General features: G+C 39.8%; 1 protein-coding gene across 5 annotated transcripts in view; it reads right to left on the reverse strand.

Moving 5' to 3' along the window:
- The window catches only part of MYO1B (myosin IB), a 208,653-nt gene that overhangs the window by 16,211 nt on the left and 178,126 nt on the right, over positions 1 to 14,316 (reverse strand). For 3 of the 5 annotated variants that reach the window (XM_075070045.1, XM_032763332.2, XM_032763333.2), the window contains exons 22-27: positions 11,084 to 11,170; positions 10,715 to 10,801; positions 7,739 to 7,825; positions 3,916 to 3,990; positions 3,400 to 3,534; positions 2,085 to 2,191 (exon numbers count right to left, since the gene is read on the reverse strand). In XM_075070045.1, the coding sequence (XP_074926146.1) occupies positions 2,085 to 2,191; positions 3,400 to 3,534; positions 3,916 to 3,990; positions 7,739 to 7,825; positions 10,715 to 10,801; positions 11,084 to 11,170 (578 nt within the window). The remainder of the gene's footprint in view (positions 1 to 2,084; positions 2,192 to 3,399; positions 3,535 to 3,915; positions 3,991 to 7,738; positions 7,826 to 10,714; positions 10,802 to 11,083; positions 11,171 to 14,316) is intronic. The other 2 variants (XM_032763335.2, XM_032763336.2) reach the window with 2 other exon arrangements.

The raw sequence follows: 14,316 nt of genomic DNA on the forward strand, positions 1-14,316 counted from the left end.
TTACAAGTTTCATCATTTAAAGATATTTCTTACCATGCTTAACTACAAAATTGCCTAGTTCTCACATTCCAACACTGCTTACTTTTTTCATTAATATTTTAGCATCAATTAAGCTTAAATAATGACCACAGCAAATCTGTTAGCAGCAAGTATTTTTGTTTGCTTCTTATTGTCCAAATCCTGAACAAGTGAGAAAGGCCTACATGCTGCTGCAAAGATCATTTTCCTAGCCTGTCACTTTGACCTTGTCACTCCTCTCTTTGCAGCCCTCCACTGGCTACTCCCTTCTTGCTGCCTCAGACATAAGCCACTTGTCTTTACTTTCAAGGCCCTTCACAACCTATCCCCACCAGAACAAGAGAGTCCTAAAAAAAAAAAAAAAAAAAAAAGGCCAGAATGAAGGGCAGTGGGAAGCCACAGGAGTGAGCAGTGGGGAGCAGGGGGCAACTGGGGGGAACTAGGAAGAAGATAAGGGCAGTGGAGAAGTTTGGGGAGCAGGTGGTAACTCTCTGCAGAGCCTGTCCTGTCTCCACCTCTTCCTCCCTCCCCCTACCCCTCCACCCCCCACACAATATCTCCTCTTTTCTTGCTAATGTGCCAGTTTCCACAACAGATATTCCAGCTACCTATGCCCAGGACCTGCTCCCTGTTGAGACCCTGCTGTCCAGCTCCCAACATTGCCTGGCTCCCATTCTGCCTCAGGCTCCCAGCAGCTCCATCTCCTGAGCTCCCTCACCCAGTCCTGCCTGCAGTGCCCCAGCTCCCTTCATGCTAAGTGCCCAACCCCCGGCACCTGCCAGCTCAGATGACAGCCTGCAGCCAGAGACGGAAAGGAGCTGCCTGGCCCAGGACCAGAGGAAGTACTGGAATGCCACTCCCGCACGACTCAAGTGTGGATACCCACCTTCCCTGTCATCTCTCATTCACTATCTAAAGGTTGATGCCTGTCTCTGAGCATACCACGATGCCAGCCTCCATCCCCCACTGGTTACATTTTCAAACAACCACTTTCATGCTCTGTCCTGCTGCCCCACATGGTGGGCGAGGGGGGTGGGGTGGGGTGGGGTGGGAGGAGATCCCTGTAAACATTCACAAAGCCCCCTCCTTCAAACATGCCTTTGCGGTGACGCCTCCAAAGAAAACTTAATGGTTATGCTGCTAGTGCACTGCGGACCACTGCTTATAAGCTGACCAATTCTGCCTCCTTGTTTCCTTGTACTCTTCCCCTGGATCTATCTGCTGTCTCTTCTTTTACACTTAGATTGTAAGCTACCTGGGACAGTGACCATCTTTTTTTATTCTGTACTTGTACAGCACCTAGAACAGTCATGTCCTGGTCCATGACTAATGCAGTTTCATGCTAGGGTAATACAAATAATTAATCATAATGAATCTGCACCGTGTTACTGCAGGGCTGGGAGATGGGACCCTTAGCACCAATGTGTATTGTATGCTCAGATATGGAGTAGCCAAGCCATGGCTTGGTATCGCTGGGGATGGCGGGAGGGAGTAGTGGACTCCACTGGTTTGCTCTCTCTCATGTGGGATGTAGGCTACTTAGCTTCGCGCAGAGTGTGGGCTCCAAGGCCTTTTCCTCATTTATGAGTGAAATTGTTAATTCCACCCCTTCACCTTGTTCTGTGGCTATTTGTTGTGGCACTCACTGCCAGATCAGCAAGGCATGAGAAGGAGGCATCCAGTCCCCTTATGCAGGTTCGCTAAATGTTTATTACACAAAGAAACATCCTTTCTGCTACATTTGGGGTCTTGGCACGAAAACAGTCCTCAGTGTTTACATTGACAAAACTGGTGGCAGTTTCTGGGTATAATGATTCTAACAGAACACCATCAAAAATCAGCAGTTTAATATTTAATTTAGAAGCAAATTGATTTCACTGTGTAAGACTGTCAAAATAAGCTACGAGACCTCCATGTTTTGATCAAGCCAGTAATCCACAAACAAAAAATTCTCAAGGCATTTAGGATTAGCAAACTGGTCTACAAAAAACATCCACAACTAGCAGTATGGGTGCAGATTATTTTTCTTTTACACTGTGAGTAGTGGTACCATAACAACTCATTACCTGGCTGGATATAAAGCCTTCTTGTCCTTGAAAAGTTCACTGGCTTCCAGTTTTTCTTCATATATAAGCTTCTGTTGATCCGTGAACTGGTCTCTGTACTTTTTACACTACAACACATGACATTTTAGAGGAATCATAAATCATTTTTTGAAATCTGGTTTAATGCAGCAGCCATCACTGATTACTATTCACTTATTGCTTAAGGTACACATTCTTAGTATATTTCTGGAGTGACTCAACTACATCCCTACATGCCATGGTAACACAGCAACCACTAGCTGAGGCATTTCAGTCTTTGCCTGCTCTACACACCACTGCATTATATTAGACTCAGAGGTGATTTTAAAGAAAGTATTTCATTTAAGTATATATGGTCAGCTGACTGTACTGTCAGCTAAAATCCCAACCATACTCCTCTGTAGGAGTTCACAAGAACAAAGCTTCAAAGGTGTGTGTTTTCTGTTGTGGGGTTTTTGCCCCCGTTTTTTTTTTTGTTTGTTTTTTACCATGATGTACTACAACACAGCCACTTTACATAACTGATACAATAATCAGGATCCGGCTGTTCCTTTTAGCAGGTAGAACTGTATTGCTATAAATGTTTCATCCTGGGGTTGCTTTGAGTGGGGCCCCCTACTTCCAGCATTAACTCAACTTTCTGAAAGCAAACACAATTTAGAATATAAACATCATCAAATAATTACCAATAGTTATTAATACACACACACAAATATACATAACTATCAAAGTATGGCTGAAGAATTTAGAACTGTTTGCAGAATTCAGCATGTTCCCAATTTACCATGTTAAAAAGTTACAAGAGAATCTTTCTCCTTGACAATTTGCAGAAAATAGCATAGTTGCAAAGAGATCATTATGGATGCTGAGTGCTCACAAAGTGTCTTGTCAGCACTTAAAAAGATTCTCGCCATTTTCTCCATTAACAGGTACAAAACAAATTTTAGCTAACCACAGTTCACATGCATAATATTCCACTGAGTATTTCCAGTTTTAGACTGAGTGAACACCAGCCCTGGATATGAACATAAGTACTATAAGCTACTAGTTATGCATATTCACTTCATATTAAATTGAGATCCGGGCAGAGGGGAAGTAATACACTTTACCTAGTCCTTTCAGTGGTTGGGGAAAAAAAGAGTAATGTATGTTTATGTCTGGAAGGCCAAATACAATGATAAAAACAAAGTTTGTGCAAAAAAATTAGTGGCTAACACTGTAGCAAATATTTCCTCAAAATACATCCTCCATAAACAAAACTGAGGCACTCAAATCATATGACCAAAATGTACCCTACCCTCCACAAGTGGAAAATCCTCTTCAATTCCTTGTGAGTTGAATCCAAGAAGAGGTACGGCCTTGCTGGCCAGTTTTTGTCTATTGGTGACAAAGAAGGCAGCTTATTCTTCATTTCCAGGAAGTACTTTTGCATCTGTGATAAATTGGAAGCAAGATGTTCTATTAATCTCAACCAGTAAAGATACTGAAACAATCTAGAAATGACAGGTGCTCTTCAACAGTAAGTGTTGTTATTTAACTGCAACTCCTACATTTATTAAGCCTGCTCACAAGTTTGGGAGGCTAAATTTACTGAGAAATGCTGATGATGCTTTAGGTGTAGGCTGCCCATGTCCTTAAATTCAAAGCATGTTAATATCCCTTCTTTACAACATAAAGAACTAAATGGTCATGCTATCACCTCTGTAGTATGATGACTACTTTACAAAATATTAATACACTCATGCAGCTAACACTTCTGGCTATGCTAGAAAACAAAATTTTATATTAACCTATAATGTATATAGGTACTTACAATTTTCTGAAGTGTAAATTCATAAATTTTCCTTCCAGCGTTGGCGCGGAAGAATTTCCTGTATTCTCTACGGACCTGAAACATTAAACAAGCCTTCAGAATGAATATGTACAAATTAACTTTTATCCACAAATGGTTTTAACAACGCATTGTACATTAAGAAAGTGAAATGTGAAGTTACAAGTGTGGCCAACGGAAACCATAGAAAAATCAGGCACATTCAAGATGTGGGAAATAGGTTACAGACAAAGATAAAAGTTGCCTAAAGCTGCAAAGAACTATATTAAAAGTGATACTGTAAAAAAAAAAAAAAAAAAAAAAAAGTAGAGGACTTTCCATTATCTTTACAACTGTCAAATATGATTAAGTCTATCGCATATTGAAAATATTTTCACAGCTGTAAGCCTGGATAAAGAGAGTGGAGCTCTTTTAGTGATAAGGATTTTATTGAATCTTAATTGCCACTCGGTCAATTTCTGAAGTATTTTGTTAATTGATGGGAGGATTTTTTTCTGTACATGCACTTGGAGGTTTATTGATGTGTGTATTTTATAAACCTAAATAAATAAAGATAATGATAAAGTGAATTCAGAAGGAAAGTACTATACATTAAATTTTTCATACAAGTGCTCTTAAAAAAAAATACTGGTGACTGTGAAAGGAGCAGAGAAAACAGATTAATTTTGCTTAGGGTCAGACGCATGAAATAAAATTTGGCAGAAAAAATCATGAGTAATCATTAAAAGATTTCTGGTACCACACCTCTATCGCGATATAATGTGACCTGATATAGCACTCCGGCGGATCAAAGCAAGTTCGATATAACACAGTTTCACCTATAACGTGGTAAGATTTTTTGGCTCCCAAGGACAGTGTTAAATCGGGGTAGCGGTGTACTTTATATACATGATTTTTAAAGCAACTTTAAGGTAGAAAACTGAGAAACCTCTGGTATTACCACTAACCTCTCCAACTATTACACATTTGAAACCAAAATTGAGACAACACACCTTATTTGGACTTTTGTGAAATGCCCAAAATTCATGAAAAGTTAGCTGAAATTCATGAACTTTTTTGCATGCCTTGGCTGGGTTAGAAGCAAATCTGTTAAAGTTTTTAGTGGAAATCAGGAAAAATGGCTATGGTCTTGCATAGTTTTCCACACAGCAAGCTGAGTGGTTTTGGCAAATTTTGCATAGCGTTCTTGGATTCATCTGAACCAAAACCAAAGTGAAAGCCGGGGGTGAAAACCCACATTAGCCAAAACACAAAAGGTTCACATAGCCCCATGCCGCCAGCCATCTCTCCAGTCCTGAGCTTCTCACACAGCTCGACTCTAAGCCACCATTTTGAAAAGAAGAATTTCTCAAATGTTGTCATGAAAAAAAAACAACAACACTGGGGGGGAAAAAAACCTTTTTAATCACACATTACTGAGATACGTTAACAGCATTAACAGTATTTAAAGTGCTTCATTCTCTCCAAACTTTCTCCGTTCACATTTTTCTTTTCTTCTTCAGTTAATAAGGGATTTTTTCCCTTCAGTTCTACAATGGGTTTTTTTTTAAATGAATTGCAGAAATGTTCAGTAAAACATATAGAGATATATATCTATCTCATAGAACTGGAAGGGACCTTGAAGGTCATCGAGTCCAGTCCCCTGCCTTCACTAGCAGGACCAAGTACTGATTTTGCCCCAGATCCCTAAATGGCCCCCTCAAGGACTGAACTCACAACCCTGGGTTTAGCAGGCTCAAATCACTGAGCTATCCATCCCCCTACAAATATCTTCCTTATGCTGTTAAGGTTTAGCCTTCTCTAATTACCACACAAATCACTATTGGCACGTTAGCACAGGATATTATCCACCTATAAACAGATTAACACCTTGAATCCCAGTCTGACAATAGTCACTGAAAAATATTAAAAAGGTGACTTCCTTGTAATACATGGGTCCCAAATCTTACCAAGTTCTAACAGGTACTCCTTAAAAACAGAGTTGCTATTACTCTTTATGAGCAGTTGTCTGTGTTACAATATTCTCATTAAAAACTAAGCTTACACACACACACACTCATTCTCTCTCTCCATCCTGGCACAGTAGGAAAGCCAGCAATAATATAATTCCTTGGCAGATCAGTACTAGAGAACTCCAAATCTGGGAAGTACTGTACATGCTATTAAAATCTCATGTATTTACCATAAACAAAAAAAATAATCAAAAATAATTTTTGATCCAGCTCTATTTTTCAAAATACTAATGATCATGATTCAAATAGGTGAAAGTGCTTTGATTTAAAAGCTATTAACTCAAAAGCTTCCCTCTACAAACATGTTGGAAGAAAACAGGTATCTAACCAGGCAAACAAATCACACAGAATTGGTGTAGAAATTATTATACATAGCTAGAATCTTGCCATGGAACTCACAGTGTGTATTCATATTCCAAAGAATGAGTCCATTAGATGAGTTCATTTCTGCCGAAAATAAAACCTTCAAAACCATAGCATATACAGACAAAGGCATGCCCTTACCATATAACATGTTAAAGGTTTTGTCTTTATTCAAGTTAGTTTTCATTTAAAAAATGATGCTCAATATACAGTAGTGTTCTTGACTTCCTAGAAGGGACATTCTCTTGGTTTCTAATCATAAAAACTGACCTACCTTGACAGCAGTAAAGCATGATTCTAATCTGAAGAGTGACTTCTTAAAAATGGCACCTTCATATCCTCTGCTCTCCTTCCCATATATATATTGAGTCACATTTAATTTAATTTAGTGACAATTAGTTTTCACTACATTTTATCCATGTTAGCACACAATAGAACACGTCTGAAGAGTTATGACTTATGCATCACCAACAGAACTGTCAATAAAGTTTCAACTGGAGAAACCTGTCCCCATTTACACTTGTGTAATCCCGGTTTGGGCAAGAAAATCTCTATTACTGGTGACAACGATCAAGCCAAAAACACTCATCTGGTCTCTCAGATCTAAGTGCTCAAGGACAGCAGCTTAAAACTTTTGTTCTTGTAAATTAAGCAAAAGGTGACAGGTAATTACTGTGACACAAACATGGAGGCCTGCAAAATGCCATTTTCACAGTCTATTTACAGAATAGAACTACACTTTACAGATTGCAAATGTATTTTCTTTTGCCAACGAATCCTCAATGCAGAAGGATATAGAAAAAATGGAGTTAACAGATTGTAATCATTCAACTTTTCTAAGAAGGCCTGGCCTCCACTGAATAGATGTCACAGCATGCAATGCTGCATCATCAAAACAACTCAAATGAAAATGACTGGACACTATGCTTAATTCTAGGTCACACTTTGGCTATCCCACATATATCAGTAGGTCTAAAATGAGCAGCAATGACAGTTAAATAGTCACACACTACTCCCCACCATAAGAATAGGTCAGGAAAAGAAAATACTTGTTTGTAATCTTTCCAGATGCGATCCATGCCAACGTAGGTCAAATTTTAAGTCAACCACCATGATATTGTCCCTTTAATTAAAAACATTTTTGGTATTTTATCTTCCACTTGAAAATTGAAACATCTGATAAAACAAGGAATATCCTCAGATTAAAGACAGCTGTAAATGTAACAATTGTTAAAAAGGTTTCCACGTCTCATTTAACAGACATTTTTGGATTAAGGCTTTTTCAATAAAAAAAAAGTCCATGACAAAACTAAGCAAAACTAAGATCATGCTCGCTAGTGATCCCACACAATTAATAGTTTAATATGTGTTAGTAGACGCCACGCTTTATTGAGTTCATTGTTGACACAAGGGAGTGGTTGAGAAAGTACCTTCAGTCCAAGCCAGTAAGCCCAAATGACTGCAACAGCATGCTTACGCCTAGCCTCCTCCTTCAAGCGTTTCAATTCCCTTCGAGCCTAAAATGTTTAGATAGTGAATAAAAGAGACAGCCCGATGCAGATAGCACAATGACCAGGAAAAAGATCCTCCCAGACAGAACAGCCGATTTATGAATGAGATATAGAAAGATGGAAGAACAGCATATAAACCATTGGTGAAAATGGTGTTAAGGCACAAATGCGGTCAATACAAGCCTCTAAACTGCTTCACTAATACAAAACGTAGGAATTACACAGGCTCCATCATTTCCTATGAACATTTGTGTAATGTCTGCCATGCGTGTCTGCAAATCATCAACGCTGAGTGTCTGATGCTTGATTTTAATGGAGAGCTTTCCCTCCAGTAACAAGACCAAAGCGATATTTATGAAAGTGAAGAATAACTGAAGTCACACTATACACTTCACTCCTCCAATGACAAGTGCCTGAGCACAGTATGGTTAACTAACAATTTAAATGATGATTTATTTTTGGTCCTAGTCACAACTTTTAAGAATCCTTCTTACACAATTTTACACACTATTTAGAACTTTTATTTCTGAGGTTTAGTTAAGATTCCAGTATATATTTTTCTTCAGTCTAGCAAATGATCTCTTTCTCTTTCTGATTCTCCACACGATGAAGACATTGGTGATGTCATACCACCAAAAAGCATGACTTCATCACGTGCAAAACAAGGAGACAACTACATAAATTTCATCTATAGTCTTTGTTTAGGCAAGCAAAATTCCGAAGTACTATACATAAAGACATGAGATTCTGTTCAGTTACACTTTTTACATTTCAGAAGGTATTAGTAAATTTATTTGTTCAGTTATTTAAAGACACAAGACCAACAAATAAGTAGCTTCAATTGGTTTGGATAGGACATAACAGTAATAGTAGTTACAGCTACGTACTTGCAGTATTTATATCTTGTTAGGTATACTGAGGGAACTGTGAATCCACACCCACTTTTGCCAGCTGCACTTTTTGGATCCTCTTCCAATTTAATAATAAAGGCTATTCTCCATTAATTTAAGCCTTTATAAAGGATACATTTTAGTTCATTTGGGATGGTACACACATTCAAATTCTCAGTGTATGACATGCTAATGCTAAGGACACTGCATAGTCAATATCTGCCTGAATTTTGAAGAAGGAATTTGAGTTACCTTGTTTCTACAGTTTTTGAAAAAAATAAAATAAAAAACTTAAACAAATACAAAAATAATCACTGGAGATAGATGGCTCCTGAAGCTTCTGTTTTAATTTCCCTCTTAGGAAAAGAGAGTTTCCTAAGATGACAGGAAGTTGCCAGATACTGAAAATTTTTTTATAACTCTGATGGGCCAAATTAAATTGGTTACTATTAAGTTTATGCCTGAGGGCATGGTAAGCACATTTTTATCTAAAACACCCTACTAAACCATTTTTATGTAAAACACCCTAAATTTTATCAAAAAACACCCTACTAAATTGTACAATAAAAATATAAACCAACGTGCAAGATATTTTATTAGGTACCGTAATATAGAATTAATGTTGCATTTTTGTTTGTCATGTCCTTTTTTAATAGAAAAATACATCTTTACTCTACTTCAGTTTGCCAATACTGATGCTGAGCTATTACTCTGCATGAAGGACTTATCACTATGGTATTAACAATTTAATCAATTGTTTTATATATTGATACCAAGTACCATAATAAACATGATTTTTTAAATATGTATATTTTAATATAAATAACATTTATACTACTCTAGTTAGGACAAGATAGCGAGACTTAAATTTTGTTCTCCATTTATTTTATGTAAATATGCTCTGATAATGACAGCTTTAACAGTTTTCTCTGACACCTGAAGATCAAACTAGAAATAAAAAGATCTCCTAGGAGCTAAATTCTGTAGATGTTTATATGTTGATTCCCAGGGTTACCTTTCCATTCTAAGAAATAAATTTCTTAGACAAAATAAAACGGCTAAGATCAAGCTCAGCATTGTGCTTCTGCTGTATTTTAGCATGCTACTAGAATTAGAGATATTTCTTTCCTCATTTAACTCGCAAGGTGTTTTGATAGCACATATAAAGCAGGATACAAGTAATTGGGCTACATTAAAATTTTAATTGACTGAATACAAATTCTAAGTCAATAAACAGTTTTTGGTTAATTAAAACAATTGTTTCAGCATTATTCCCTAGTGTACAACATTTCAAATGTTCACATAACCCAAAACTGCAGCCAGGGATTAGCAAGAATCTTTCAGTGGGACTTCGCTTCTGAAAACAAACAGCTGATGCTGGAATTCCTGGGATTTTTTGAGGGTCATAAATTGAGAACTGCATACTAACATCATTTTCTCAAATTTGGGTCATAATATTGTACTTAATTTGCAATACTGGACTTCTCTTACACAACCAAAGAAACAATCAAAACTGATTTCAGATTTTGTACAAATTATAAACAAAAGATGTTGACATTTTTAAAATGTACTATTTTGAATTGAAAAGGAGCCTGTTTAATTTAGGTCACAGAATACACAATCCAATTAAAAGAAATCTAGATGTGTATCACTGCAAGCACTTAACAGAAAAACACATGCTTGGGACATTTACATTTAGTTCAAATGCATTGTCTAACTTGACCTTGCTGCACTCTAATCATTTTTAATCTAGTCTAATGATTTGTTAGTAAGCAATCAGTACTATTGGCTGGGCATGCTTAGAATTTCCTAATATACAAGACAAACATTTAGGATGCTGCTAGATTTATTAAGTGTGGCATAAATAGAAATGGGAAAAATCAAGGATCATGCTTTAGTATCTACTAGGTCACTTGTATTAGTTATTAATCCTCACTATTTACTACTGATTAAAGTTGAGTGTTCTTGGGTAATGAAAGAATCATGGAACGTGTGCATGAAGTACCTTATATCCAAGCCAGTAAGCCCAAATAACAGCAATAGCAAGTTTATTTCTAGCCTCCTCCTTCAGTCGTCTCAGTTCCCTTCGCGCCTGTGGTGTATTTGAAAACGGGTTATAGAAAAAGTTTAGGGCAGAAAAGGTTACTGCAGGTCCCAATGGAGAGATAGAGAAAGAAAGAAACCAGTCACTACAAAACCATAAATACAAAAGTATGTCCTGGTTTTCCAGATTGCAACTGTTAAAATGTGTGCAGCAAAGTGAAATGGAAGTTAAGTAGTTTAAGCCATTCAAAACATTTCTCTGTCTTTTCTGGAGGACCTTTGCTCCAAACACTGGCCTTGAAACACTGAATGTTTGCTGGCATCTTCTTACCTGGGTACCATGCCAATAAGCTGCAATGGTTGTGGCCGCTTCCTTACAGCGCTTCTGATGCTTAAGTTCTCGAAGAAGTTTTCGAGCCTGTGATCAATTAAAAAAAAAAGTAATATTCTTATTTCTAACCCTAACTTAATTTCAAAATGATTTACACTCTATTGTGCCTTTCTAGCTCAAATCTGAGAGGGAGGAAAACAAAACAAAAAACACCCCAACACAACCTCAAATTTTGCAGATGGACAAGCAGAATAACGTGCAGATCTGAGAGGATGGATCTTGCACTGGACTGGGACTCTTGGTTCAATTTCTGGCTCTGCCACAGACTTCCCATGTGACTTGGGACGGGTCGTTGATTTCTCTGTGCCTCAATTTCCCTCTGTACAATCGGGACAATATTTCACTTCCACCCTTCATCTATCTCATCAATTTCGATTGGTGGGTGATATTTTCAGAAAAGCCTGATTGATTTAGGAACACAACTCTCATTGAGTTTCAATGGGATATGTACTCCTGAATCATTTTGACACTTAAAAAGCTCAACCTGCCTCCTCTTCAAGGCAGTCTCTCACACTGCGTCTGTGCAGTGGTTAGCACAATATTGCCCCAGCCTTGGTTAGCATCTCTAGGCACCAGCATAACACAAATACTAATCACAAATGTGACTGTTTTGGTCTGTCCTCAGAGGCTGCTGGCACTTAGGGCTTGTCCTCATTCCAGTGTCAGTTCAAGCTATAATTCAAGTGTTTCCCTTATCCCAGCTCTCATTCACAGACAAAAAAAAAAAAAATCTCTGGCTCTTGTTAAGTGGTCCTCTAAACTTAACCTAGCTATCTCACAGAGAGAAGGGGAGGTAAGGAAAGTTGAAGCCCAAACGCTGATGATGCTGAAGCTAGCAAGGCATTGGGGGACTGCTACTATGTTTTATGGCTCATCAAATTGTTCTGTACTACTCAGGGGTTATTTGGCAGTGTGGCCACTCCCAGTAGAGCTAGGCTGATTTGAAGATTAAATCAAGTGTAGGTAACTCGAGCTACCTGCAGAGTGGAGCATAGGTCACTTGCTGGTTTGAACTAGAGTAAACGGTAGATTCTCTGTAACCTTGCAGACTTTAAATCATGATTTGAGGACTTCAGTAACTCAGAGGTTATGGGCCTTTTAGTTATAGCTCAAATAGCTTTTCTGATCAGCTTTAGCACATTTATGTTCTAAATTAGGGTTTCTCAACCCATGGGCAGGGACCCAAAAGTGCATCACCACAATGTTTCAAAGAGTCATGTGGCAGCTCCTGTCCCACAAGACTGGCTGGGCCTGCCTCCATGCTCCTGGCTCTGCCACCTCTGGAGTCCCAGCGTCACGATGACAGGAGTCTGAATAGGCCAAAATTGAGTAAATGACACTGCAACACCAGGAGCCAGGTCACAACTCCACTCATACGCATTTGGTCCAGTCAGGAGGATGGGGTCAAACTTGAGTGGTGCTGCAACCCCAGAGGTTGCAACGCCCAGATCTGAGAGCCACACCCAGCCAGCCCCACAGCCCAGGGCCTGTAGGAGCTGCCACTGTGGGTGAATGACAGGCAGGAACCAACCCTCCCCTCCCACCCTACCAGAGGGCAGGACCTGACCAAAACCACCCCAGGGCCTCCACCCACAGACTATTTACTGGGTCACAACAGGCCATAAACATTTACAAATGGGTCCTGAGCCCAAAAAGGTTGAGAACCACTGTTCTAAAGCATTCAATGGCTATATGCAAAAAAAGACAGTTACCTTTTCCGTAACTGGTGTTCTTCGAGATGTGTTGTTCATGTCCATTCCATATTAGATGTGTGCTCACTACATGCACTGGTGCCGGAAGTTTTTCCCTTAGCAGTATCTGTAAGGGACTAGCTCTGGTGCCCTATGGAGTTGCGCCTGCATGGCGCGGTATAAAGGGTGCCGCCAGCTCCTCCCATCTTCAGTTCCGTCTTGCCAGAAACTCTGACAGTGGGGAAGGAGGGCAAGTTGTGGAATGGACACGAGCAACACATCTCGAAGAACATCAGTTACAGAAAAGGTAACTGTCTTTTCTTCTTCGAATGCTTGCTCATGTCCATTCCTTATTAGGTGACTCCAAAGCAGTACCCCTGGAGGTGGGTAGGAGTTCACGGACACGAAGATTACAACACAGCTCTGCTGAACCCAGCATTGTCCCTGGCCTGCTGAGTGATGGCATAATGAGCGGTAAACATGTGAACAGAGGACCACGCTGTGACTCTACAGATGTCCTGCATAAGGATGTGAGCCAGAAAGGTCACCAAAGACGCCTGAGCTCTCATCGAGTGGGCTCTGACAATTGGCGGCAGTGGAACCCCTGCCAGGTTGTAACAGGTTCTTATGCACAAGGTAATCAAATTGGAAACCTTCTGTGAGGACACCTGAAGGCTCTTCATCCTGTCTGCTGTAGCAATGAAGAGCTGAGCTGATCTATGGAAAGGCTTGGTACATTCTGAGTAAAAAGCCAGGGCCCTTCAGACATCCAGGGCATGAAGACGCTTCCCTTCACTGATCTTGTGCAGTTTGGGACAGAAGACCAGGAGGAAGATGTCCTGGTTCATATGGAAGGTAGATACCACCTTCAGCAGGAAGGACGGGCGGGGGCCCAGCTGAACTTCATCTTTGCAGAAGACCATGTACAGTGGTTCTGAGGTCAAGGCTTTAATTTCAGAGACCTGTCTCACCAGTGTCACCACCACCAGGAATGAAACCTTCCATGACAGGAGGGAAAAGAAGCAGGAACCCAGTGGCTCAAAGGGCAGGCCAGTGAGCCTACAGAATACCAAGTTCAGATCCCACTGGAGGACAGAAACCTGTACCTATGGGAAGAGTCTCTCAAGCCCTCTCAAAAATCTGATCATCATGTCATGGGAAAATATTATCTCTCCTTGGATCGGCAGGTGAAAACCAGAGTTGGCCGCAAGATGCACTCTAATAGAAGAGTGTGCCAGATCCTTGTTCCTCAAATGGAGCAGGTAGTCCAGGACAGCCTGTACAGAAGAATGCAAGGGAGAGATGCCACACGCAGATGCCCAGCGGGAAAACCTCATCCACTTGGCCAGGTAAGTCAGTCTGGTTGAAGGCTTCCTACTTTCCAGGAGGACCTGTTGGACTCCTTCTGAATAGGTCTGCTCCTGCCACACAGCATCCATGCCAAGAGGTGGAGAGACTTGAGGTTGGGGTGTAGGAGCCGAC

The sequence above is a fragment of the Chelonoidis abingdonii genome, chromosome 10 (assembly GCF_003597395.2).
Source record: "Chelonoidis abingdonii isolate Lonesome George chromosome 10, CheloAbing_2.0, whole genome shotgun sequence".
Classification (NCBI taxonomy): Eukaryota; Metazoa; Chordata; order Testudines; family Testudinidae; genus Chelonoidis; species Chelonoidis abingdonii.